We start from the raw sequence: 27948 nt of genomic DNA, 5'->3' as shown, positions 1-27948 counted from the left end.
TCCAGTGAGTGCTCATCTCATGCAGTGGACAGTTGAAGAGACATTTGACATCAAGTGTTTAGTTTGTTCCCCAGAATACATTTATTCAAGTTGGGACCATACAAACCTAGTGAATGACAGAAGGAGGTATCAGATTTCTTTAACAGGAATGACATTGGTAAAGGAGGATGTGGAACGTTTAAAATCTTAAAGATGTACAAAGTACAGCCATCGCCCAAAACTAAGGGTGAGACACTATAGTTTGTTCCCATAAATAAGGCAGAATGCAGAGTCCATAGAAATGGAGAGTTATTACATTTAGCCAAATTGGACAGTGGTGTGACAATATGACAAATTACATGACTTTCTTCAGCTCATCGTACAACACCAGCACAAAGGCGCCGCCCATGCCTCTGAGCACATTGGACAGGGCCCCCTTGAAGAAAGCCTTGCCACCTTCATCACGTGCGATCTTACGCCAGCAGTCCATGGTGCCGCTGTACATGATGTCGGCTGAGGAAGGCAAGAAAAGAGCAGGAGTTAAAGAATGCAAGTAGAAGTGAACCTATGGCATCTAAAAATATGGTTCCATGTTGTAGTGTAGTTACAGCAGTAAAACTGTAAAGACTTCCGTTAATTAAAATAAACTCACCTCCTTTGCGACCGGACTGCATCATCATACGTCTACGGACAGTGTCGAAGGGATATGAGGTCAGACCAGCAACGGCAGTCACACTCTGTGCAATCATCCAGCTTACCAATATGCTGGCGTTCTTAGAGTCTGGAAGCATACCTGTAAACACGTAAAAGGGGAAAAATTACAGATCTAGAAGACGAACCACTAAGGAGGTCGTACTGCATGCGTTTGCCACTGTAAAATCTACGCACCTTTAGCTGTGTCATAGATTCCAAAGTATGCAGCCCTGTAGATGATGATGCCCTGCACGGACACATTGAAGCCCTGGTACAGACCCTTCAGGCCGTCAGACTTGAAGATCTTTTTCAGGCAGTCTCCTAGCCCATTGAACTCTCTTCCGGCTCCAGCCTTTCCCACATCAGCAGCCAGACGGGTACGGGCGAAATCGAGGGGGTACACGAAGCAGAGAGACGTGGCTCCGGCGGCACCACCGGAGGCCAGGTTACCGGCGAAGTACCTCCAGAACTGGGTGCGCTTGTCGACGCCATCAAGGAAGACCTTCTTGTACTTATCCTTGAAGGCGAAGTTGAGGGCCTGTGTGGGGAAATATCTGATGACATTGGCAAGGTTACCTCTCCAGAAGGAAATGAACCCCTGCTCCTTGGGGATACGGACAATGCAGTCCATGATACCCTTGTACTGCATATCCACGGTGATCTGCTTACTGGCATGCTGGACCTGGAATAATGAAAAAGAAAGAAGTGTTGAGTTTAAAAACAGGAAAGCTAATCAACTGCTGAGCTCGAGTAAATCACAAGGTCTCATTGTTGTGACCTTGGTGCACGTTAATCTATAAAATAAAAGCTGCATAGTCGAAAATAAAGTGCACTTTGACAGCAGTGTTGACTAGAAATCGAATGATTATGGCAGCTATATGTTGCGTCTTCATTCATTATTTGATTTCAGATAAAACAGCTTCCATAATTAACATAATTATCATAGTATAGTAAGAACTGATAAATACAGGAAGGTTAAGAAATAATGTAGTGCACGTTTCACAGAAAAAGGATGTAAAATGTGATGACCCGGCTGTCAATCACTCCGCCGGGCCTCAGTGCAGCCATCGCGATTAACGCTAGCTAACATTAACGCTACATAAGACACCGGAACTATTTCATAGACAATTAAATCTCAAATATAACCGTAATGTTATTTTGTTTGACTACACTATGAACTAGTATGTATGTGAATGAAACAGAGGTGTTGTCGTCTATTAGTACATTTTGTCCTAACATCAGTACGTTTGTCCTTTGTTAGCTAACGTTCCGCCGGCTAAGGTTAACGTAGGAAGCTAACGTTAGCAGCCGGGCTCGTGTAGGTCATTTCCCGTCCAATGGTGACCTTACATCCTTAAACCCGTCACTCTTAAGAGTTTCATTCATTTTCACATCACCACATGCTAGTGAGCTATATGTTAAACTCTTGAGCCTTGTGGATACGTGATGACAACCGGCAGAGACAAGTGCTTAACTTTGTCTCAAAGGCAGTTAGCAAGAACGCACACAAGCTAGCCGGCTAACGTTCGGAAGTCTAGCGGAAGACGTTTTTTTTACCTGAAGGAGAAGCTTCACTCTCTCGATGGGAGCAACGGCTGTTTTGGAGATGGCGGCGGAGATGCCACCAGCCAAGAAGTCCTTGGCGAACGATATAGCTGTCTCATTCATGTTTCGATGTTCTTGATGTGCCTTTCAGATAAACCAGTAAACGAGATATACCCCACTGCCCTCTACAAACGATGGCCTACTCCGACGAAATGGCCGATTGTATGAACTCGTTGCGGATTTATATAACACAATAGCTCGCGATACAACACGAGAACTGTGATTTCGGCTGTTGGCCAATCCGCCGACGTCACACAGCTCTCCGCCAATCAAACCGCAGAGATAGCGATGCCGTCATAATGCGTATTTTGCTGCGCACTAGGCGAGTAAATTATGGTATTACCAAATACAGGTGAAGAAACTAATTTTAGACGTAAACCCCGATAAGTTACTGTACGGACCGTGTTCTTTTTTGGCTTCTTGCTCACTGTCACGCCCACAGACCAATGAAGACACCGCTAGGGTGTTACATACATGTGCTCTTACAGGAAAGTCACAGGGTCATAGGGCGTTCAAGGACTTCACAGAGGCCTTTAGGTCACTACTAACAACATATTTCAACTACTATTAAATAACTCTCAGCTAACGTGACGACCGTGAGAAATAATACATAATATTTTATGGTTGCTTTTTTAGTGAGGTGCATTCCTCTGAATTATCATGTCTTACATAACCTAGTCTATTAATAGTGTAGCAGGTGAAACTTCTCTTTCTTTATACATCCATGAGGTTTCGGCTTCTGGACGTCGTTCCAATAGGCTAACACTAGAGTCTATTTTGTACTCTTTGCAAAATCCTGATGTTATTCGATGTCAGATGTCACGTTCTTGAGAAACATGGTGTCACGTGTCTGCACCTATTTTTTTTTTACAGTATGATCTGTAGCTCCACTGCTGGCCCCACAAGACCTCACCTGTTGAAAAACATTGTGGTTTTTTGACGAAAGCTAAGTCCTGTTACTGTGTATCATAGATGCCGACAAGTGCTTCATAATTGCTAAAATTCCAAAATATAAAATCTCATTCATCCAGCTCAGGCTTGACCAAAGTTGTCCACTAGAGGGCGGCAAGAGACTTAATGTCGATCTCATTATTTAGTCGATGAACATAACTCCATAGACTTACTGCATGCAGAGGGACATCCGTTTCAAATAATATTATAATCAAATATCATCAACTGAATTATGTATCTATCCATCTATCTATCCATATATCTATCTAAAAAAAACAGTGTATGTGCCATTCAATATATTGTTATGATCAAACAGGCCAATATTGATATATTGCTGACTTCTGTTGCACTCAAGGTCTCAATGTTGTGACAATATGTTGTAGGTGATGATATATTCCTATGAGTTAAAACTACTTAACTACTTATGTTTTATTTCAAGCCTCATCAAGCAACAGAACTGAAAGAAAAAGATGTTCCTCATTAAATGCCAGCTGTTGAATAGTTGTCTCCGGGACCTTGTTTATAACCTAATGTACGTTTAGTGTTTAGTGTGACACAGATAAGACTGTTCTGGTTAGAACACTGGCTGTACAGTAAACACCTTTAACTCACAGTAATAAGCCAACGCTCACATTATTGGAGTCTTTGTAAGTTACAGGAGGAACCTGCATGTCAAGGCTGCATCTGCACATGGTTGACCACATGGAGGAGCTGCTGTGATGCCATGCAGTCAAACCTCCTCTGAGAAATCCTGCTATAGACCAACTACTGAAGCTCGAGTAGGAGAAGACCAAGGTAACAACCTACTTATCTGAAAACACACACTTGTGAAATATGATTCACTCACTCATTCTGCAATTGTTTGTTTTATTAAAAGCAGACTGCTTTGTCTTAGTGCAGTGAAAGGTCTCCTTGTGCTGCCATGGTTGCTGTTGATAACGATGCATTTTTACAAGCTTTGCTGTCCTTGTTTGGTTGAATGTGTCTTTTAATGACTGTCCACTTGTATTTCTAACTGCCACTTGAGCATCCAGTTGAACAGGAGGTGCAAATGAATCAGTGAGGATTTTTTGCACATTGCTTTTGTTTTCTTTTAGTGAGAGTGCAGTATTCTTTACTGGGAATTTGGTAATTCTAAAGAAATGGTTCAGACAAACATTAATTACCTTAAGGTGAAAAAAAAAGTGTTGAGTGACTTTTATTTTAAAAAATAGATCCGATCTGCATTTAATTTGATTAAGGGATTTAGTAGCACCGTTAGCTGCCAGCTGCCGGCTCAGCCCTCTCCATGTTGCTCAATGTCCATGAGGCAATAGATGAATTCTGTATCGATCACCTCCAAAATCTTCAGAGGGTGTTAGTGAATATGACAGCTGCTTGTGATCAAACTCACAAATGTCTTTAGTTTTGTGATTACATCCTTGGAGAGAATAATAAAGAGGGTTGAAGCCTTTATCGTACAGTATCAATCCGTATGGACACAAACTGCACAATCAATCAGTTTGTATGGATGAAACAAAAACAAAGGTATACGTCACTATCACAGGTGTGTTCCCGAGCTTTCAGTGTTTCTCACTGCATGTCGTCCCCTACGGACCGACCCTTTCCACACACAAGTCAGCTGCAGCAGTGGAACAAGTAAAGATTTCACGGTCCCAGTCCTGCTGTAAGCTGATATGAATGGAGAAGGCAGTTGGGCTGCAGACTGGTCTCAAAGCAGAAGGGGGAAACATATTTCATTTGACATGTAAACTCACCTCTAAAGGCACCTGTGGGGGGAAAACAAACCAGTACTTAAAACCAGAAACACAGTCCAAATCAGAAGACAGTGTTGCTCCTCTTCAGCTCAAAATGTAGCTCTAACGTGTTCATTCAATGGATATCTGCTTTAAGCACACAGTCAGCCTTTTTTAAACCATTAAAACACAATTTAAAAAAACATTTCAGTTAATTAGCTTAGTGAGTGATACTTCTGTTGCTATGCTACAAATATGTAACCCCCCCTCAACACAATAGAGTTTTCTAAGCAGTGTAGTAGACCCCTTGTGTTGCCCATCATGCTGATGCCTAAACTAATGTCTGAAACAGACCAGCTGTTCTCCCACAGGAAACATTCTCACACCCCATGGGCATATTCAGTCCTTACAGGGACCAATCACATTGCGCCTTTAACTGAGAGATGCGCCATGCAGTCCAAGCGCACTGATCTCAACTCTGACTGGACAACTGTGGAGCTGCGATGCAACCACGCGCAAGTCCAAATGCGACACACAACTCGCGCTTGGAGTCGGACTGGAACTGATGCAGATGAACTTTTTTGGATGAATGTTTTGGAAATCTGCGTCACCTAGAGATCGATAACCTTGTAATTGGGATTCCGGAAAAAAATTAATGGGACAACAAAAATCGCGAGAACTTGAATCGGTCCAGTGTGCGTGCACGGTTCAGTTTAGCCAACTTTGTGCAGTAGCCCGTCCGATCTGCCACAGTCCGCGCGGGCGCAGCAGCAGCAGTAGTAGCAGCAGCAGAGCAGGCGGCTGGATGTGGCAGGAGACGGGTCACTGAGCTGCAGCGAGACGGTTGCGAGTTTCCTCAGTCCCCAACTCTTCAATGTCACCAGATAGGATGATGATCATTGGACTTCTGCTCAGTGTCTTCTCTTGTGGTAAGTAGCTACAGCTCTAATTTCTACCAGTATCTCTGTTTTACATGTAGAATATATTCAGCCACCTTTGAGATTGTATCATCCACAGTCTGTTAAATCTGTAGTGTGGATGCCCTTTGTCTTGTCTTCCAGTATCCAGAACTTGAACACTAACGCACGCTTTAATTCCATTTCCCCCCATGCAAATGGCTGATGAATTTAGCAACAATTAGGCTAGAGCTGCAGATTTTGACCAAGCTTCCAGCCCAGATGCACACAAGGAAACTGAATTTCTGTTTGTATTGCTAATGATAATGTTTCCTTATTATTCAGATTCTCCACACTTTGATACTAACTTAATCATGAAATGGTAACTTTCGTAAATTTCTTTGTTAATATTTGCACATAGTTTAGCTCATTACATCAAAGGGCAGCTGGCTCATTATTTAATGAGAAAAAAAGGGACAAAGTGAAAGACTGTGTGTTTAAGCATGAGACATATAAGATTTACTATTCCAGGTTTGAGCGGAACTTTTGAGGAGCCCCTCAAAAATAAAACATTAAGAGATCCATAAAATCTGTTTCATTGTTGCAACAGCCTAACATGTTTACATCTGGATGACATCATGGGTTCAGGTCTGTTATTTCTCCCTTGGTCTCCTTCCAAAGAGCCGTTCATCTTCCCAAATATTGATTGGACTGTCTCGGGTCATAGCAATATCACACATGAATTGTTAAACTAAAGGATGTCCTCCTTTACATGAAAGCATTTGGGCTGCCACATCTGTAAATCATTGACATTTTACATAAGTTGTGCATTAGAGGTTGTGAGGATGAAGGTTTAAATGTGTAAGAAGGAAAATGAATAACTACATTGCCGCATCACAATGGATCAGTTTCAAGTGTCGCTGCTTTAATAAGTCTTTGTCTTTGGTTGTCATCAAACGGGCGAAAGAATGTGATAGTTATTGCAGCAGCTGCTTTTGGATTCTTCTGCTACCACACACGCACAAGCTCCTGCAAAATGAGTTATAATCATTAAAGTCAATAACGTGACTGTGGCTGGATAAGACATCTCCCAGTGGAGCCTAAAGCTTGTTGATCTGCGGTTATTGATATTGATTTGTGTCATTTTGGATCATAAGTGTTTTTCAATGCTCAAGCAGGAGCAGGAGTTTCTTTTCATTATTCATGTATCCTGATCCATTGGTAACAAATACCATATGAAACACAGCTCCTCCCCCCCCTCCCCGTGCTCCGAACTGCAGAATACAATACAAATACTGTTGATAGGATTATTTCAGTACAGGAGCTGCAGGCTCCACTGCATCCAGGAAATTTCCGATGCTTCTCATTAGAGATTAGTATTGTAAAATGATGAATGCTATCTTGTGAATGTCAAACCTCTCAGGCACTCAGTTTATCATCCAATGTGTCAACCCCACCTGCCAGGCACTTAGGTGGAATCACACCAAGAAAAACAGTTACTTTCAAGCGCTATTTAATTGAGACCGGAGTCATTACAGATACAGACATTCTTTCATGATGTTGATTTCTATCATTATACGTGATTGCAACATAAATTATTGGATTTTAATTTTGTTAATTGACATCATTAAAGAATGGTGAAATACGGACAGAACTCCAGGGACTTTACAAATCTGTTGTAGAGCTGCTTTGTTTCTACATGGCATTTTTGGTCAGTCAAATGGACTGTCCCTGTCGAGGTGGATATTGTATAAATAGCCCCTCTGAACTGTATTCTATTTCATATATTACTATTTTTACTTTGTAATATATCTGGCCTTGTACAACCTAAACAATGGCAGTGGGAACTTTAGAGGTAGACAACAGCCTTCTCAAAATGTCTGTCACTATTGACGCCCCGCAGAGTTCAGGGCTAACCAACGCCATCATTAATGTGTCTTCACATGACTGAAACATCCAAAATGAAAGAGGAGAATTGCACCTGCTTGTAGAGATTACAGATTTTCTAACTGTTCTGTGAACAAAAACAGAGTCCCACATCTGCTTCATGACTTCATACTTTGCAACTAAGAAAACACAAGACGGATCCTGTGTGTGGAAAACACATTTCATAATTCATGAACTGTTGTCTTCTCCGTTATGTGTCACTGATTTCACCGAATACTCAAATGACTCTCTCTCTGTTAATTGTTTGCATGCGTTGTTGCAATCATCCGTGTCCTTTTCCAAATTAATAACATCAGAATGGCAAGGCATCTGACAAATAATGAATGCGATCCCTTTGAATGAGGCCGTGCAGTACCTTTGTGAGATACATCAATGGAAAGCAGACTATTGTTGAATGTCATTAAACCCGACTTTGACCCTTTGCTCTGTGGGTTAGTGCTTAAATCCCAGTACAGACTGCAACTGATGATTGAGTGCTGCTATTTTTGTACTTCATTTAGTGGACGCGATTGAGCCGTAACACGGTTGTCATGAATTTATTAGAGCTCATTTTCCGGCTGTGTAAAGTTACACAGGTCTGAGGTTGACTAATATCCACATGCTGGAGCTGTCGCTGTTCAGGGTTTGACTATTTGATGTACACACTGTGCAGGGGGTTGAGCGCCCTCGTGCACACAGGTTTATCCAAACCTCGGCTTCTTTATCTTCCCCACTGTACCGTTGACTCTTCTTCTTCTCTCTCTTTCTGCTGAGGCATTGTCTTTCACTCTGTCTGTAATTCAGTTTCGTTTAGGACGACAGCACACAAAGTTTAAATTGGCTACAAGCCCGGTGGATAGATAAAAAAAAGATAAAATACACTTTCTGATTATGTAATTGTTTCACATATTTGATGTTAAACTTTAAAGAATAATTAAAATTAATTAAAACTTAAACATCAAAATGTGGTTTTCTGAGTGACACCTGATTTCTACTGAACACATTCGTGAATGTTAATTTGTACAATTCATGTGTCATTGCCTGCTGTACTCATTTCTTCGTATGTGCTCTGCTTCTTGATTGTCAAACGCACACACTAGATGGCACCAACCAAAAACCCACAGCCCGCTGGTTGATATGTGTGTCACTTTCTGGCCAAGATATTTTTTGGAACATAGTAATGTAGGACTGCACCAGGTTGCGAGAGGCAGAAGCCTGAAATATTCACACACCCCAACTGGCTGATGCAAGTATGTATTTTACCTGGAGCACAGAGGAGGGATGTTGCCTGCGTGATGTGGCTGCACAATCCAGCTGTGCAGCTCATTAATCGAGGCCTCGTCCGTGTACTGGACACACTGGGCGACAGTTGATTCAGAACGTAAAACAAAGTACACACTAGTGGAGTTGTCACCTTTGGATGCTTGGACCTCATGCTGTCAGAACACCTAGATTATACTGAACAGGCTTACTTAATTCATTTTATCATATTTTGTTTCTGCAGCTCTCATTCATTGCAACCTACTCTGCTATAACTAAAAAACCTGTGTGTTAGGTTTTTTAAGAAGTATTCCTATTTGATAGAACTGTCCCCATCTCTGCTGTATGCCATCATAATGAGTCACAGTCAGCGAGTACTGAAACAGGGATTGGACCCAAATTCAGGCAGTTGAGAAGGCAGCAGGATGAATTCAGTAATGTATTGTTACACAGTCCAAATGAAGCTGTGCGTCCAGCCAACAGAACACAGCATTGTGTTCGCAATGATGAACTGACAGAGGAACAAAGGATCTGGGATGGCAATTATGGAGCTATATTTAATCAGACGTAGGTGGGTGATTGGGTGATGCAGGTGAGGAGGTGGGTGGCGATGGCCAGGTAGAGCAGATTAGGGAAGTAGGAAAAGGTGTGTAGATGGGTGTGGCAGTGACGGGACCTTGGCAATAGTCTCTAAGTGGGAATCTGGCTGAAAAGGCAACAGGGGCAGAATGTGACAGAAAAGTTATCTTGAGTCTTATCTTCACTGCCTGTTGTGCCCCTTTTCAACTCCCCAGTAATGTTAGTGTAAGAAGAGATTTATTTTTGTGCATATATACACCTGTATATATGTACATATATGTATATACTGGGATAGTCTATCTGATGCAACAAAATCAGACTGAACCGCAGTTAAGGACAAACTGAAAGCTGATTTTGGACAGAGTGCTTATCCATCTACAATTTCAAGTTATGCCAACGCACACATTCGCCTGCCTGGCAAGGCCCTCCCTGTTGTTTGCTGCTGATATTTGCAGACTGTCGAAGAAAGCTTTTTCAACATATGGACAAAATTCTAAAGATGGAGACAGATGCTTCATTGCTGGAATTGAGCCATAATTGCATAATTGTGTTTCTCTCAGGCGTTTGTCTCTCCTGCTGTCCCTCCCTTGGCACCCTCCCACCCAAATTCCTGCATCTTCCACGTCTCCCTGTGTCCACAATGCCACCGGAGTAGACATTTCAGTTATTAGTGTCACGGGGAGTGGTGGTGGACCCAAACGCAGACATGACCAGGGATGCAGAGTGAAAACAAAAGGGTTTTATTTCGAGGTGAACACAAAGGGAAACTTGACAGGGAACAACAGGGAAATCCAAGGACGTGAGGGTGAGAACCGGGCAGACAGACTGAGGAACCGGGAGGGTGATCCACACGAGGAGGTTGAAACAACACTTTATTCCAGGCAGAAGACACCACAGGCAAACAGTCTTGGATCTGCACACGTGTAGAAATCCACTCGGTGGAACGCCAAGCCGTCCGGGAAGAAGGCAGACAGAAACCAGAGGCAGAATCTCGTTGTTGGGGACAGAAGGCTGAGCCGTTTACGGGGGCAGAGGCAAGGCGGAGAAGTCCAAACCTGCGGGGTCGGCAACGGGAAACCAGTCGGCGGGTAACCGCTGAGTCTGGCATACTGCAGAGAACAATCTGGCCGTGAGTGTGTGTGAGACTGGGGTCTAAATAGTAGGTGCAGCAGAGCGAGCAAGTGATTGAGCTGATGAGGTGGGTGTGACTAACAGGTGCACTGAATGAGCTGATTAGGCGAGTGAGAGATAGAGTGACAGGAGAGAAGGGGCAGAGCTGTGACAATTAGTGAGCATTAGACTACAATTGCTCCCCACAAAAAGCCAAATGTAAAACAGTTTGTCACTGGTGTCATAGGTGACTCTCTGGACACAGTTGGCTCAATCTAAGTCAATTAAGGGATTGCCTGCTCTTCAAGTTCTCAGAAACTGTACAAACTATTGATTTTGGGCTGGCATTTCGGGTTGCTAACAGCTTTTCTGAGAAATCTGAGTTAGAATGTGCTTTTTATTTGTACTTGCGATTTAGACAACTTAATTGTGTATCACGATATCTCGATATATGATTCCATTGAAAGACAATAAATTATCATATTGAATTATTGGCCTGCCCTGTGTAGCACTCAGATAGGAACTTTTCATGCGACAGCTGAGCAGGAAAGACGAGTACACTGTAATGGAAAGCTTTGTCTGTAATGTCAACATTCGGATGCCTGTGTTGTCTAAGCCAACCGTACGGCCTGATATTTCAGAAACATAGGAGACTGAAAGACACTTTAAACTCATTCCCATAGATGTGTTCAGTCAGCACTCACAGGACAGACCTAGCTGTGACTCTCCTGTCTCACAAAGAGCATGTCGTACCTCTCTTTCTATGAAAGCAGAAATCCACTGTAATGTGGAAGAGCTTAAATCTGATTGAAGACGGTGTAAGCCCTGGGGCCAGTCCAGTGGTCATAGTCACCATCACTTCCACATCCTCTCCTGTGGCTCGATGATAGTTTGGATGCATTGTCCGGCTGTCAGTTGTTCTCCCCCCTGAGCATGTCAAGACGACACTGGCAGGTTGAAATGGATTCCCTAGAATCAAAACAGCATTCACAAAAGGTGACAGTCTCTACAAAGGGATGTCAACGGTTAACCGCTAATCTGTCACTGCATGCCGGACTATAGGTTAATTTACGGTTTATAACCTAGGTTAATTTACAATTATTATTAACCACTAAACCAATTGAGCTGTTCAGACAGGACGCGCGATTTTGGTATTTAGGTGTGTGAAACTCATCTACAACGTTTGGATGGAAGGCAGCTAGGCATCTTTCTCAGCCGGTGTTGCACGATTAAATAAAATTGCATGAAGTTTGTACAGAAGATGGATCTTTATTGTGCTTGACCTGGTTATTGAGTGAGACTGTACAGTCTGTGTGCTCTTCACTTAAGCGTGAAATGTTATTGCTGCCATCATTGCGGCCCTAATGTGAAGAAGACCGTGGGAGCCGCTAGTGGAAAGATGTGGAATAGACGCATGAAGTGTGGAGAGACTGGATGATTTGAGGGGAAAATTGGAGGCAGAGAATAATGAAATCCAGGAGGTGCAGCAGCATGGAGAAGTTGAGGAGGAAGGATATTTTAAAAAATGAGATTAACAAGGGAGGAGCCCTTGTTAATCCTAGGTATGCTGAAGTAGGGATGAAAGTTGAGGGTTCAGTCAAAATACCTGATATAAAAAGATGAGTTCAGAGGTCGTTACACCCAGAAAAATAGGGGAAACATCTAATGACAAGACAGAACAAGCTCATTTGGTTAATACCAATGTGTAATATGTATGACATTTTGTGACAGCTGAGGTATTTGGAAGCAGTTTTGTACAATGAACAGCTGCTGCGCAGGTTTTCCGTTCATGTGAAAATTTACTATACAATGCTGAACAGGTCTGTAGAGAATGTAATTTGCCTTGAAACAGCATGTAAAGAAGAGGGAACTCACCAGTATTGAGAAAATAAGTTCGTTTTTATAAATTAAACAGAACTCATCCTGTTTCTTTAAAAAAGAGCTGCTCGACCGAGATGCCTAGGGCAGTGTCTGTAATTTTTCCATAACAAAGAGAATATGTGCAAACTGTTAAGCATATGTTTGATGTTAATAGAAAGTTTAATGTTGGAAGACAATGAGCTGATTGGTGGAAAGTGACACATCTAGAGCTCAGCAGAAATGACTGTCAATAAGGGCCCACACAAGCTTTAATGTGCACAGCTGTGTCTGTCCTGGGGAAACCCCTCCGTCCAGCTTGTTCCAATACACATTATCATTCAATCAAAACCAGGAAACTAAAATGTCTTTTACAAACACTGAATCAGTGCAGAGATCCTCTAAACACCAATGGCACAAGATGGTTCAGTGTTTTTAATCAAACTTTACTGTGAGAAATGAAGGTATTAACATTTTTGGAATTAGATGGGGTCAATCACCTTTTGAGTTTTGTGTTTTGTTTATATTTAGAATTGGAACAAATCTACTGGTTGCTGTTGTTTAAAAAGACCCCCCTTTCATTTGCCATCTGCTGTCTCCAATCTTTAATAAATACACATTTATTGAATGTAGTAGCTTAAATCAAAATTAGAAAAGGGCATTTTGGCAGGACAATCATTGTTTTGACTTACAAACATGTGCTCTATTGTCCTGCCTGTTATTCGTTCCCATTTGTTTTGTCCAATGCTTTCCAGTGTAGTCTTGTAAGGTAATACAGCTTTCACATTAGCACTCCGTTAACTGCAGAGTATATTGGGGATAGTCATAGATATTTACATGCATTTACACCAACCAGCATAAGATTATACATATTAAAGCTCAACTATGCTGGTTTTAGGTCTGTTCTGGTATGCAAACATTGTATCTCATGTTCATATTGCATCATCAAAGTAATCTGCCACCGATGAGCCCAATAGGGATCAAATAAGTTCAGAGTTTGTCATTCCAGCCATAAAAAAACAGTTCAATTTGATTCATTGATTGATAGTTTGGTCTCTAAATTGTCTGGAAATAATGTAGTGCAAAAAGCCCATCGCAATTTCCCAAAATCAAGTTGACGCCTGGAAACTCCTTGTGTGTTTTGACTTAAGTCGGATTGTCACCATATTCCACTTCATGTGGAACATCAATGTGCACAGTCTTTTTTATGCAGTCTATTCAGGAATCCCACCGGTTTGACTGAAGGGCAGATGAATGAAAGCAAATAGTAACGTAAAAAGTAAAGTGGCGGCAGCCATGGGCATGTTTTCTCCGTTTTGTCGCCTTGCTGCTGTTTCCCCCTTGAGCCTACGACTTCCTTCCAAGATGTCTCTTCTGTCACGATCCCCGGGAACACATTTCACATCAGAGTCTCCCATCACGCTCTCCTCTCAAGTAAAATTACTGCCTAACAATGTGGATGCTCTGCTACCTACAGTATATCATGTGTGCGAAAGGATGGAGGAGATATTTTGTCAAATCAGTTCACTCCCCGTGAATGTCGGTCTGTGTGGTTTGTCGTTTATGGCGTTAACCTTCATCAGCTTTGCCTCACAAATTCTATTAATCACCCCAGTGAGAAATCAATAGGGTGTACTACGGCGTACACATCACAGTAATTCATCTCGCTTCTCTCTGCTTTTCTTTTTTCTTTCAAACACACAGTCCATGCTCGAACCAACAATTCCCTTAACCCAGACTTTTACTTAAGCAATTTGTTGCATCTCCAACAGCATAATGTGAACACTCTGCCACTTAATCATCATGACGTTAAATAATGTTCAAGCTATAAAAATTATTCTGACCTGTCTACTAGACAAGGTTTAACAGAGATGCTCTGTACTCTGTAAAGCTTTTGGTTATCCGATTTTGTGTGTGTGTGTGTGTGTGTGTGTGTGTGTGTGTGTGTGTGTGTGTGTGTGTGTGTGTGTTTGTGTGTGTGTGTGTGTGTGTGTGTGTGTGTGTGTGTGTGTGTGTGTGTTTGTGTGTATGTGTGTCGCTTACAAAGACAAGCTCCTGGATACTAAATATGCTGATAGTCTCTCTTTATCAGTGGTAAGCCAGAGGGAGCAAACATTGAGAAGGAATAATGAATAAGCCATTTACTACCCACACCGATTACATGAAGCTTTTTTTACATTAATCTAAACATGGCAGAAGTTAATATTTTACTATAATTATCAAGGTATCATGATACATATGTAGGCAGGTAATCACACCTTGACATACCTTGGGGATCTGTGACTGTGAATATGACTCATTGCCTTGTATGCTAGTAGTGTTTCTTCTTCCCCACCTCTCCCTGTGGAGTCACTGCAGTGGCCTTGGCAGGTTTCCTGCAGCGGCGATGAAGCGGAGCCTCTGTTTATGATATGTCCCATGCCAAAGTGAGACATGGACCTCATGTGGCGTCTGAGATTGCGAAACATGCAGCAACGGAATTGGATTGCAGCCGCGCTTTGTGCCGCCAGTCAGCAGGAGTTTAATCGAAGTGTGTGACCGATGTAACACAATGCATCTGTGTGTGTGTGTGTGTGTGTGTGTGTGTGTGTGTGTGTGTGTGTGTGTGTGTGTGTGTGTGTGTGTGTGTGTGTGTGTGTGTGTGTGTGTGTGTGATGTATATGTTAATGTACTGAAGCATTCGTCCATGTGAGGATAAAATAGGTGCAGATATTTGTTTACAAAGTTCAAACATACCTCCATTTATTTCTAGTTGGACAACATATTAAATGTTTTCTTTTTTTGCAGTTAAGAAGTGACAGGATATAGCAAATTAGCAAGATACAGCAAAACAATTGTGTGTATATTGACTATCCGAGCTACTTTCCTTTTCTAGAATCGCTGTGTATAAAGTGTAATTTGCGGGGACAATTATGCCACATTTGAGAAATTCATTTCCTGAATTGCTCCATCAGAATGCATTTTTATGAAGAGGGCTTTCTTTTTTTCTCTCGTGTCCCTCGGGCTGCCTCTGGCCTTCCTGCATTGTGTTTCTCTTGCAGCAACAATCAGTGCTATGAAATGATTTATAATTTTTCACTTTCACTCATTCTAGACAGAACAGTGCCAATCACAACATTCCTAATGCTTAATCGCTGTGGAATAACAGTTGTTATTCTCCTGAATGACATATTTGTTTGAGAGGAAATGTGGTTGGTGATATGAAACACAATCGTACTTAAGGACCCTTGTTTAAATTAATGCTATGACTCCTTTAAAATACATATACTGCTGATTGTTTTCTACAATGTAGGTGCGACAGACTATTTGTCTGAAGGAACTTCAGGGGGGAAACATCCTCACTGTGGACATTTGAGTTCAGTCACTGACTTAATGTGATATGCAGATGGAGTCTCCATTGTAAGCAAAATTTAAAGCAAAAGTATCAGTTTGGTGGGAAATATATGAACTGTGCTGGAGACAGTGTCTCACACTGATGGCACCCTCCTGCAGAAAGTTTGGTCCCCAGCTGTTCATGTGTCTTTTTTCAATAATAACATCAGTGCTTTTCTACAATACTTCCAGTACAATAAGTGCTCCAGTATCGATTTAGGTACATTTTAGGATGAGTTGAGAGCATTTCTCTTAGATTGATAACAATAAAAGGAAAGTTAGGCTTTGCTGTCGCTTCAATTAAAAACTTTTTTTTGATTGTTTCATGGCGGTTACGTTCTAAAGCACAACTCAATAACGATCAAGCGCTCGTGCATCAATATGCAGTAGTAATTTGTTTTTTTGGATGACATGGGGAGGCACACTGATACTGCAAGCTGCAGAGTGTGTCTACCACTGCGTCCACCAGCAGCCCTCGTCCCATGTCATGTCGTTTTTATATATGTCAGCGGACTAATTTGCCTAATCTTAGCAGGTCTTTTTTTTACCTCTATGGAAATGCAGATAACAATGGGCTGGACTAACATTTGAGTTAACAGTTAGTTAGTTATAGACATATGAAAGGGACCATTTTGGAAATGACCCCTTGTTAGTGGTTCAAGTACTTACAGGTAGATCCAAGAAGCATCAAAGACTTGAGAAATCCGCTGTTTACAGCATCCCCATTGAGTCGTTTAGTTTTCTGACTAGCTTTTAAATGTAATGCTGGTTGGCAGCTCACCCTTCAAATGGACTCATCCTCCCAATCCTCATCTTAGCTCATTTGTTCCATTGTACCAAAAATCAAGAGATTAAGAGAGTTTTAGGACATGGCAATGCAGGGAGGAGGATAGGAAAGGCAGCTTTGAAACTATACACGAGAGCACCATAGACTTATAAAATGTCTCAAAATGTACGGTTGCGTGTGTTAAGCTCACTGATCCGGGAGCATTGTGGCATGTGATAAGAAAGATGAGGCTAACACGAAGCTTCCAAAAGCTTTGATTGGCATATGACTCTCATCAGGACTCACATTGAGACACTGTGCTGAAAAAACACGTGGTGCATCAATATAAAGGCAACGCTGTACTGTAAGACTGTACATAAAAACATTAGAAGAGAATTTAACTAGGAGTCCCAATGAGAAGATGAAGAAACAATTATGGAATAATTACAACCATAACATAACCCTGTAGTGTTAAAATATCCAAGAGACTCCTGTTTTTTTTTATGAGAAACATTGAGGTTTCGCCCACGTTGCTACTCTATTACACTTGTGTGCTTTCAATTTAATCCTCTTCCTTGGATATTATAGTAAGCTTTAGTGCAGTGAAGGGCCTATGGAGTGCACTCACCTTGCTCTGTTGTCTTAATTACAGCCTATTTAGCGTAAGACTAATGCTGGATAATGGGACTATAAACTCAGCTGCTTTGCACAATACAGCTGAGCACACATTGGTGGTAATGTTGGGGACCAGCACTGACGATATCAACCTCTCCTCCAGGTAGTGTGCCAGTATGTGCATCCTTAGACTGTCTGGTGGCGGAGCAGGGCTGCATCCAGGAGCAGTCCTGCATGGTGCTCTATCGGCTGCTGGAGTACTGTGCGGCTGAGGAGGCCGTGTCGCCCCTCGGCCGAGATGCCCGCTTGGAGTGCCTTGAGGCCCAGAACTCCTTGCAGCATTACCGCCCCCTTCAAGTCTGCAAATGTCAGCGTGGCTCTCGCAGAGAGGAACACTGCCTCAGGGTCTACTGGACTGTGAGATTTGCAGGTGGGTTTAAGCATTATCATCTGCGTGCTTGAATTCTCAGCTGCGTAATCCGTTTAATACTCTTTACTGTTGTTTCAGCATATGATCAGTATGAAGTGTCTCCATATGAAGAACTGGAGTTAACTCTGGTGAGAAATATTGAGATGTCTCGTATGGCCTCCATCATGTCAGGTACCGCTCTTATCGCAAATCATTAAATTTGTGACACACAAATCGCTGTAGGTCAAGATTTTTATTTCCTAATATATGTTTCACTGTTTTCCTCCTGATGAACTCCAGCTTCCTCTCTTTCTGTGGACGGCCAAAACCAGTGTCTGAAGGCAGCACAGGACTGTGGCCTGTATGAGAAATGTGGCTCCCTGCGGTCAGAATACGTTGTAGCCTGCACCAAGCGATCGACAGTGTCCGACAGCGCTTGTAACCGCCAGAAATGCCACAAAGCCCTGCGGCGCTTCCTAGAGCGCGTGCCGGAGGAGTACAGCTTCGCTCTGCTCTTCTGTCCTTGCTCTGACACTCTGTGTGGGGAGCGCCGGAGGAAAACCATCGTCCCGTCATGTTCCTATGAGGAGAACGGGAGAGGGGAGGAGAGAGTGGGCAAGCCGAACTGCCTCAGCCTGCAGAACTACTGCTCCAGAGACGAGCTGTGTAGGTAAGACAGTTGTTTGGGTGTAACAATACGGTACATTAAGTGCCCTTAATAAGGTTTTAGCATGAAACCACACAGAACAGAAAAAAAATGCAGATTTCACAATGTGTACTACAAAGCACCAAAATACAAAGGATCAGAAAATATACTGTTAAACAGTGTTAGCAGGTTGTGCGCACCGGATTGATGTGGCCTCTTAACCTGCTCATAATTTACCATATTGACCTTGATTATGAGTTTGAGATGAGAGTTTTAATTCTCCAGGCACCCTTTTCGAAAAAGATTTTTTGAGCCTCATATCTTGTTTTTTGTAAAGAAAATAATTAAATCTGACCAAAATGTAACACATTGAAAATTCTTCATATTCTTCAAATTTGGTACAAGCGTCTTACATGGACTGAAGGTTGAACTGCTTAGATTTTGGAGATCAGAGGTTAGTGTGACCTTACAAAACACCTTTTTTGGCCATAACTCAAGAATTTCATACTCTGATTATTACAATTTCACACAAATGTCCAATACAATAAAATGATTAAGTGATGACATTTTGGACAGACATGTAAATCTTTACTTGACTAGTTGGTGAAGACAGTAATTCTAGTTTCATTAACTTTCTAAAGAGAAGTGGGTGGTTTTACTGAGCGACTGACTATTTCTCTGTTTTGTATTTTGCACTCTCACGAAATGTTGTTGTTTGTGTTGTTTTTCTTAGCTTGACTTCGAATCCCAAAATGAAATCGTCAAATTGTTGTGTTTGTGTGTGCGTGCTTCAGATCCAGGTTCGCTGATTTCCAACATAACTGCCAGGCCTCCCCTCTGTCTGCCTCTGGCTGTATGCGAGACAGCAGAGCCATGTGCCTGAAGGCCTACGCTGGACTCATAGGTGAGATAAAACAAATTACAGAGGTAGAAGAGGCTGAAAGAGGGAATAGTTCGAAAAAAATATACCAAAAGCTGCTTAAAGGACTTGTTATTGGAAATCATCAGCAGGTGTCTAACAGTGATATTTGTCTTATATTATATTCGTCTTGTTGCTCAAAATAACTCTACAGGGGTTCATAAATGGCCAACTATAAATAGCTGCTGCTCTGGAGATCCAGCCAGCATCATTTTGAAATACTTGTTTTAAAAATTGCATTTCCAGCAGCTCCACAAAATTATCTAGGTAATCTTTTTTCCTTTAGTTTCTCACTATTTATCAAAAAGTAATTTTGTCTACCTGCAATTATCAATATCAAGAGCTGGAAAACTGGTGACACCGTGTCCCCAGCGCACTAATATTGATGTTAGACTGCATCTTACCTTCCATGGAGGTGTGTGCTGACAATTGAAAATCCTCTGCCCAAGGGAAATATCATGTACAAAGTTTTAAAAGTTTCACCTGTAATATGACTTTTGTCCTCTTTCTTTAGGCACCATCATGACTCCTAACTATGTGAGCAACAACAGCACAGAAGTGTCTCAGTGGTGCACATGTGACGGCAGCGGGAACGAATGGCAGGGCTGTCAGCGCATCCTGCACTTGTTCAGCAGCAACACGTGTCTGCGTGAGTAGAATGTGACGATGGTTACGGCATGCAGTACAATAAACCTGCAGGGCTGCATGTCGATAGTGAGACAAAAACACTGAAGTAATAATAATAAATGAGTTAAGCTCTGGGAGTTTCCTACATGAAATATGTGCAGCTTCCAGGATAGAAACTGTGTGTCCACAGGTGTGTTTCAAGCTAAAACTTTCTCTATAAACTACAGCAAAGATGATCGCACCTTTAGTCTCGTGCGTGTTTCATCTTGCTGTTTTTAGTCTGCAGTGAAATTAACCCAAATATACCATTTAGTCAAGTTAAATTGAATTTAAATTTTATTGCTTTTTTATTATTGCATTATTGTATAAAACCTGCCCTACAAGACGCCATAAATTCACACAAGCCAGGACCAGAGTGATGCGTTTAACATTCCAAATAACAGAGAAAGTCCAAAAATATAGAAGCAACTTAAGTATCTTTCACAGTCCAATCTTCAGACCATTATTATCATTTTTCCTATAAAAAAGTAAATATCAAGTGACATTGTCTGGTTGGCTGCCCTAATGTGAATGTGATTTCTAGGTTCTTTAAAGTCAATGAATCCTTTTTCCAAATGTGACAAACATAAAGTGGCTTCTTGTTGAAGATTTGCCAAACCAGCAGGGGTGGAAAGAGCATCATAAGAGACTCAAGAAGCACTGTTTATGCATAAAAGTAACGCTTAGCGTAAAATCTGCTCACATTAACAACAATAGGTATGTAACGCCTACGGGTCGGTGGAAAGTCTGGATGATAAAGTGGCTGTAAAACACACCACAATTACTCATGTCAACGTAAGAATCGGATTTATTGAGTCCAGTAACATTTGGAAGGTCTACAAGAGCTGTATGATTACATCATTTCATCCCATCCATGTTATTCTTGATGCACTGACATGCTCTCAACCTGGCCCGGCTGCAGAAGGACTGTGGCATGTATGCTCTGCAGGCCCCAGAAACCCAACGGTGGCTTTTCTTGGTGTAAGCTCCCAGTGAGCAACTTCCATAATGACAATGCTAACATAGATGAAAAGTCAGAGGATCCCCAGAGGTATTACAATTCATTCTGCGGGGGACAGTGATGTATGTACCAAAAGGAATGGCAATCCATCAAATATTTATTGAGATGAATCAGCCTGAACCAAAGTGGTGGACCGACCCACCAAAACCAGCATCCCAAGAGACATGGCACTCATTTTCTAACCAATATATTTAAATGTATTTTGCCCAATATTCCACAGTATTTACTGATTTAGTGGCTCTATACACTTTTAAAAGTCACTGATAATATTGCTGTGATGCGTCAAGGAGGAATAACAATGTGAACGTAATGAAGATGGCCCCTGCTGTTTGTGTTTCAGGCAGCGGCATCAGCTCCATGGGGATCTCTGCACCTCCTGTGGAAAACACTCCTGTGCCAGCTTCTCAGCCCTCCCCGCGCGTCTACCAGGAGAGGGTCCACGCCCGCGTTAACACTCTCCCTGAATTCAACAGTGTAAGCACTCTCTACTTCTTCGCTGTCTCACCATATGCTAGTGTTGGACACTTGCTACACACTGAATTGAAATAGTTGACTGTGTATCAGGTGGTAACACCTAAGTATCAGCAGCAGACTGTTGGGCCCAGCAGCTCCCTCCTCCCTCATTTACCCCTCTCGTGTGGCTGAGGATTAGCTCTAGGTGTTTGTAGTATTAGACTCAATCCTTACTGTTGATATTCATGTATGCACACCCATCTGCTCCATATTCTCCATTTTCTCACCATTTTAATCCTCTTCAATCCGCATTTCCTCTTCCTCCTCTCCTGTCCCACAATCCCTTACAGCACCGACACCCTGCCCCCGGTGGGGCTGCATATTACACATCCAGATATACAGTTTATTTAAAGATGATGCATTTGAGTTTCCTAATTTTTACGTATCACTGAAGTTGAGATGATGCAACAAAGGGAATGCATCTTGTAATATATGAGTTTTTTTCTATGACCTTCAAATTATAAATTGGATTTGGGAAAAAACTGAAATTAAGAATAGTTACTGAAAAATGCCTCGCTATGCTAGACGAGTAACAGAAAGGAGAAACAACAAGTGTTCTCTTCAAGTTTTAATGCCAGTTGAGTAAAGTTTGAAAAAGAATATGTGGACGATAAAACCCTTCAACAGTGGGGGGGTTTGCTGAATTGTGATACTTTCACTAAGTCAAAGTGCAGACGCCAAGGAAAGAAAGACACACTAGAATAAAATGAAGCTCTGTAAACTGTTATTTTGATTATTCACTTAAACCTTTACATTATCTCACTATTTACACCTTTAAACAAAACAACAGTGTGAGAGTTAAAGAGCAACTGATATCAGTGTTTCCTGAGGAAAGAATTGACAGTAATAATATTGTTTTACAGAAATTGAAGTAATTTATATTGACGGCATTATTAAATGTGGTTTTCAAAATCTCATTAACTGGAAGTTGTTTTTGCATTAATATTAATAATGAGCATAATGTCAGATTGTGGGTATAATGTAATATTTTGGATAAGCTTGCTACAAGAGTTTGTTTCTCATGTTAATCATTTTTACATTTGAAAAGCAGTGCATTGCATTGTTCAAACCACAATTTGTCAATTTAGACCACACCAAATCAGATGGCAAAGGCCACTCCTGTTTGATGCACACAGGAAATGTCTTTATATTATTGTGTTCGGTCAGCAGCCAAACCTCAGACACTTATTTTGGTGGACAGATTGGTTTTGAGCCAAGTAATCATCAGATAGACTTTAGAGTTGATCCAGATCTGGGATTTCTGCCAATAGATGGTTATTGTTTTCTTAACCACTATGACACATGATTGCCTTTATAGATGCCTCCAAATCAGGCTCACTGTATGATACTATATAGGAAATGTAAGTAAGGCATCATCTTGCTGTATTTGCACTGATATTAGCATCTCTTACTGTTATATACATCATGTGATCATTAATGAACGCATGATTTTATTATCTGACAGGCAAAATGCAGAGGGTGGACACAATAAAAGAAACACCTGAAAAACATAATTCAAAACAACCTTAGTTAGTTATCAAAGTGCTGAGTCAGCACTTCTCAGACGCAGTGTGAAAATGTAACACAGGTGGTCTATGTTTCTTTTGTCGGTTGGTCTGCTTGTTCAAACTGTTAACATAATAGCTGCTTTGGCTGCAGCTTTAGTATATTTTGCTGTATAGTTTTAAATTCTGCGTTGATGTGGACTTTCTCTTCCCTCCGCGCTCCACCACTTCTGTTAATTGGAAGAATCGCTCTTTCCCCCCCTTTTTACAGATGGAGGACAGCGAGGAAGAGGAGGAGGAAGAAAGCAAGGAATTCAACATCATCCCACCGTATTCTGAGAAGGACTCTAACACTGAATCAGGGGCTAGGGGGAGTAAAAATGGAGCAGCTAGCCGAGCAGTACCGGTGTTAACATTACTGCTGCTGCCTACGCTCATCCTGGACCGGGAGCGTTGGAGCTGCTGAAGCCTCCATCCTCATTCTCCGCTCATATTCTATACTCGCTACCACTTTCAAATCCATCACAGCACTCAGAATGAGCCACGGAGGACATTTATGAGGAGGAAATGCTGAATTTCTTTATCTTTCTTTTTTCATTTTTAAAATACCCTGACTTTATGTTATAATTCTGTTTCTGATATCGCTGCCTCCCCAAGAGTTAAAAGATATCAGCAGTCCTGCAGTATCTGCCACGTCTTTGCTCAAGTCCTCCTATGAAATGCAGGCAACAACATGAGCAGATATATGAGTGCATGGGTGAATTTAGAAATGCTGTCTGGGCAAATACTCTATCTAGAGCCTGCTTCACACTCAAAGTACATCCCCTCTTTTAACAAGAAGCACATCGCCCAAGGCCACATCCACTATACACTCCCAAAAACCATAACCAGTCTACTCCACTGCAACCAGGCTGGAGCACGGCTTTTGATTTCTATTTCATGACTCGTGTCACATCCGTTTCTCTGTTGGCCCCTTTGGCTCTTCCTCTCGAAGCTTCATACTATGGTTGAGTAGGATAATCCACTTTACAACAAGCTAATAACAAACTGCACCACACTTAAACTGCTTCGTACCATTGAAGAAGAAAGAAAACCTTTTTTAAAGTGCAGCATTCAAAAAGAGATGAGACACAAAACCAAATGTGTTGTCACATTATGTATGAGACATACGAGTCTTATGCCGCCTTCTCACTTTGTGTGCCAAAAAGCAGAGTGCAACAGTCGTTCTGATCTGCTTCTTTTGTTAACATGCCACTTAGTATTATTCCTGCCAGGGTGAGTGACTGAGAATTCGACCATGGGCAAAAGTAATGAGATCAAATTCTATTGTAGAAATGACGAGCATGAGAAAAGCAACATGAGCAATTACAGCACAATTCAAATTGCTCAGCATGCAGGGAAAGTCTGGAGTAAGGCTCAGGGGAGGAAATAGCCAATTTACCGCTGTCATACCCTCTCGCTTTCTTCTTGTCCTTAGGAAGTGTGTTTTAGTGCTCTTCGCCCATCATGTGCTTTAGATGTTGTGAGAGCGAGATGCGGTGAAAGGGATGGACACAGGAGGCTGTAGAGCCTGCTGGCTGCTCCGATCATTGAGCAGCACATTGAGCCATTCTCTCTGCCTGAAATAGCTTTTGCTGATGTTAATGATTTTCTTTCTCTTATGGCTCATTTTCTTGTGAAATTATGCAGCTGCAGGGATGTAGGTTAAAAAAAGTATAGCGAAGTTTTTGTAGATGAATAAACTCATTTAATTTGAGGACGAGTTTCAAGAAATAACCTGTCTGAGCTGAGCAAGGACATTTTATTATAAGCACTTCATGTTGTTGCTCACGACACAAACTACGAAATCATCATGAGATCGTCATGCGTGACGGTGTGTGAGTGAGGGGCTGTCTGTGCATCTCTGTGTCTGTCCATAGCTAATTTCGCAAACTGCTTCACCAAACTGCACAATGTTTTGGGTGTTCATTTATGGCTGTATGCTCAAGAACCTGTCGTGGTTGCGGTGACTCACACATTATCAAAAATACCTTGTATCGCCTGTTCGATACCGCCATTGATTGACCGGCCACTCTTTCACTATTCTTAACTGGCCCCCCAGCCGGTAGGGGCCGCAAGTGATCACACAGCTGAGTGTGCATCGCCACGGCTCTACAGTCATAGTGGGTGAAAACCGTGAGCTCAGTAGACTTGAAGCCTAAATAAATACTTCAAATGACAGCGTATTCTTTGTGGGAGACTTATGTGAAAAAGGTCTGATGCACTTGCAGTAGATGGGGAGGTTTAACCAATTGTGGGTTGTGTCCATTCAAACATTACAGCAGTGGTCGTTGCAGACACACCTGGTGGAGATCTGCCCTCTACTGAGCGCACTTTTCTCGTTGTGGTTTTACATTAATTGTGTTGTATGTAACAGATCAAAGACATATCTCAAAAGAATCCTTCTCTGATGTTTGAATATCACTTGAGGAGGTAGTACTGGACTTGTTTGTACTATGGTTATTTGACATGAAGACTAAACTTTTAATAAAAAAACAGACCGTATAAAGGCAGAAATGCACATGAAGCGCATGAGCTATGCCTTTGCAAATTCTGGTACATGACAACTTCAAACTTGGGTTTGATGTTTAAAAGTCAAAGTAGGACTTAAATGGATGTTGTAAGGTTTGCAGACCTGTAGTGGTGTTACCCATCTTGGGGGGAAATTACATCATGCAGGTTTTGTTGAGAGGCTACAGGAAGCTAAGAAGTGGATGAGGAAAAGAGCCAGTTAACAAAGCTCTGAAGTGTGACTTCAAGCTTAGTGGGTACAAGAAAATGACATATTTGGACAGAGTATTTGAAAAAGAAAAAGTCTGGTTGGACAACCAGCTGGTATCCACATATACGAAGCAGAACCAGACCAGTGAAGAGATGTGTTGGTAGATAAACATGCTAAATAAACATTACCTGTCACTGTGTCACAGTGCTGCGTCAATGGTGCTTCTTAGTCATAAAGCTTCATATGAACAGCATTCAGCGATAAGTGTTAACTGCATCTAGTGTGCTTAGGCCTTAATGACAGAATATGAGATTACATGTATTTTCACATTTCAATTGGTTTGTTTATATTTGTAAAGTATGTAAAGTAAACATTTTCACTAAACATGGCTTGCACTTTTTAAAGAGTTGAGTTTCATAAAAAGAGCTTATTGTCCATCCATAAATTGTTTAATTCTTTAAAATTCTTTGAGAAAATATGTGAATATTTCCCCAATTAGACTGTTTTTAGATTGTATCTTCCAGTTGAACGTGTACAGCACTATGTTTCACATGCTAACTTTCTTTTAAAGACATATCAAACATGCCAAATTATTCTGACTGTCAAGTGTAATAACTGTGCTTTTTGTGACATAACAGAACAGTGTGCCAATTTGGTAAAAGAAGAATAAAAGTCACATTGGAAATTTCCACATCTGACAAAAACAATTTGCCTTTCAATGACCAAGAAATGACTGTTGTGTATGAACATCTATCATTTGAGCATTTTATTCTTCTGAACACTTTTTTTTTTTTTACAAGTGTTACAGGAAACGACTGATGCAACCTAATGGGATTGGGAGTGTTGCAGACCAATTTAATGTCAATTTCAGTGCAAATTGGTGAGTTAATAACCTTTGTCAAATTTTTAAATACATGCTGAAATATACAGCTGGACTTCAATTTGCTTTAATTAAAAGGTGAATGGTGTAAAAACTGTAAATATATGATATACGTCCGTGGTTTTCTCTGGCCCACAGCTACTTTGGACAAACTGAGCCAAGGACTCATGTTTATATTTTACTTCAGACTGATGGAGGTGATTACAGGGTCTTGGGGCTTCTACATCCATAATGACACTATTGTCGCAGGAACAAGCTACAGTTGAATGATTATGAGAACAGTGGAGAGGCTGTAATGGAAACTGGCATCAGACTTCACTTTAATTATACAAAAAACAGCATGAAGGCACTGGGCCTTTGTTTTTTATGTCCAAATTCAGCCAACTGTCTACAAAGTTAAGTTATGCTTTATTAATCCCCCTAAGGAAAAATATCATCCGCATTTATCCGTCCTACCTATTCAGGAGCAGTGGGACGAAGTTTTTTTTTTTTGCTTTGTCTCAAGATGTGTTGTAAACGTATCGAGCACCATTGCTGCACTGACAGCTTTTCCAACAGATGATGCATTCAGGTCTGGGACAGACAGTTTCCGCCGTGAAGCCAAGTTGTTTTCGTCGTTCAGTCTAATTTTAGACAGTATGGTGACTCTGGGTTGAGGGCTAAGATAACCGAGCTGTTTGAGGCTTGTTTACAGTAACAAATCTTCCCATCGCTGCTGGGAAAGTCATTTATTTCTGGCTGCTGATTTTTGTCAAAATTTAATTATTGTAATTAATGCGGTTTCAAGACTAATTAAATTGCAAACTACTGAAATGAATGGAAATCACCAGCTGTCTGGAGCAGCAAATACTTAATAAAAAAACAACTAAAACTATATTTCATGCATTTGAGATCAGCAAAAATGTAAAGTACACACGATCCATTTTTTTTGGGGGGGGGGGGATAAAACTTGCAAACACACAGATATGATCCCCCAACGGCAACAGCAGCAGTAGCCTATGCAACTGTCTGACCATTTTAAATTTCGGGTGAGAAGAAAAAAGGAGCAAACACGGAAGAAAAACTGCTGCACTCCAAGTACAGCTCTGTTTGAGTTCAAACCCAGGACCTTCTTTCCGTGAGGCGACAGTAATCACAACTGAGCCACTGTGCCGCCCCAGGAGGCTCTTGAGCTGCCTAATATCCCTGCACCGTCCTCATATTATATATAAAAGATAAGCAGTTATGTTAATGTAGTTATTAATTAAGTAAATCAGCGCATTCATTTGCAGATAATCCTATGT

The 27948-nt window shown here is 41.4% G+C and overlaps 2 protein-coding genes across 5 annotated transcripts; one reads left to right on the top strand and one right to left on the bottom strand.

Moving 5' to 3' along the window:
• Nucleotides 1-57: 57 nt before the first annotated feature.
• LOC142960446 (ADP/ATP translocase 2) lies at nt 58-2440 on the bottom strand. The gene is made up of 4 exons (XM_076102288.1): nt 2230-2440; nt 868-1354; nt 632-772; nt 58-492 (listed from the first exon to the last, which is right to left on the bottom strand). The coding sequence occupies exons 1-4, from the start codon at nt 2338-2340 to the stop codon at nt 335-337; spliced, it is 897 nt and encodes a 298-aa protein (XP_075958403.1). The 5' UTR covers nt 2341-2440; the 3' UTR covers nt 58-334.
• LOC142960444 (GDNF family receptor alpha-4-like) lies at nt 1477-26492 on the top strand. 4 transcript variants are annotated; one of them, XM_076102287.1, is made up of 10 exons: nt 1477-4023; nt 5368-5893; nt 10186-10754; nt 17509-17775; nt 17854-17946; nt 18055-18424; nt 19195-19304; nt 19834-19968; nt 21347-21480; nt 23296-26492. In XM_076102287.1, the coding sequence occupies exons 4-10, from the start codon at nt 17580-17582 to the stop codon at nt 23488-23490; spliced, it is 1233 nt and encodes a 410-aa protein (XP_075958402.1). In that variant the 5' UTR covers nt 1477-4023; nt 5368-5893; nt 10186-10754; nt 17509-17579; the 3' UTR covers nt 23491-26492. The 4 variants fall into 4 exon arrangements, with proteins under 4 accessions (XP_075958402.1, XP_075958401.1, XP_075958400.1 ...); XM_076102286.1 differs by lacking the exon at nt 10186-10754; XM_076102285.1 differs by lacking the exons at nt 5368-5893; nt 10186-10754.
• Nucleotides 26493-27948: the final 1456 nt, after the last annotated feature.

This window comes from Anarhichas minor, unplaced genomic scaffold (assembly GCF_050575085.1).
Source record: "Anarhichas minor isolate MPS153535 unplaced genomic scaffold, ASM5057508v1 ptg000027l, whole genome shotgun sequence".
NCBI lineage: Eukaryota > Metazoa > Chordata > Actinopteri > Perciformes > Anarhichadidae > Anarhichas > Anarhichas minor.
This window is presented reverse-complemented; position numbering and strand designations above follow the sequence as displayed.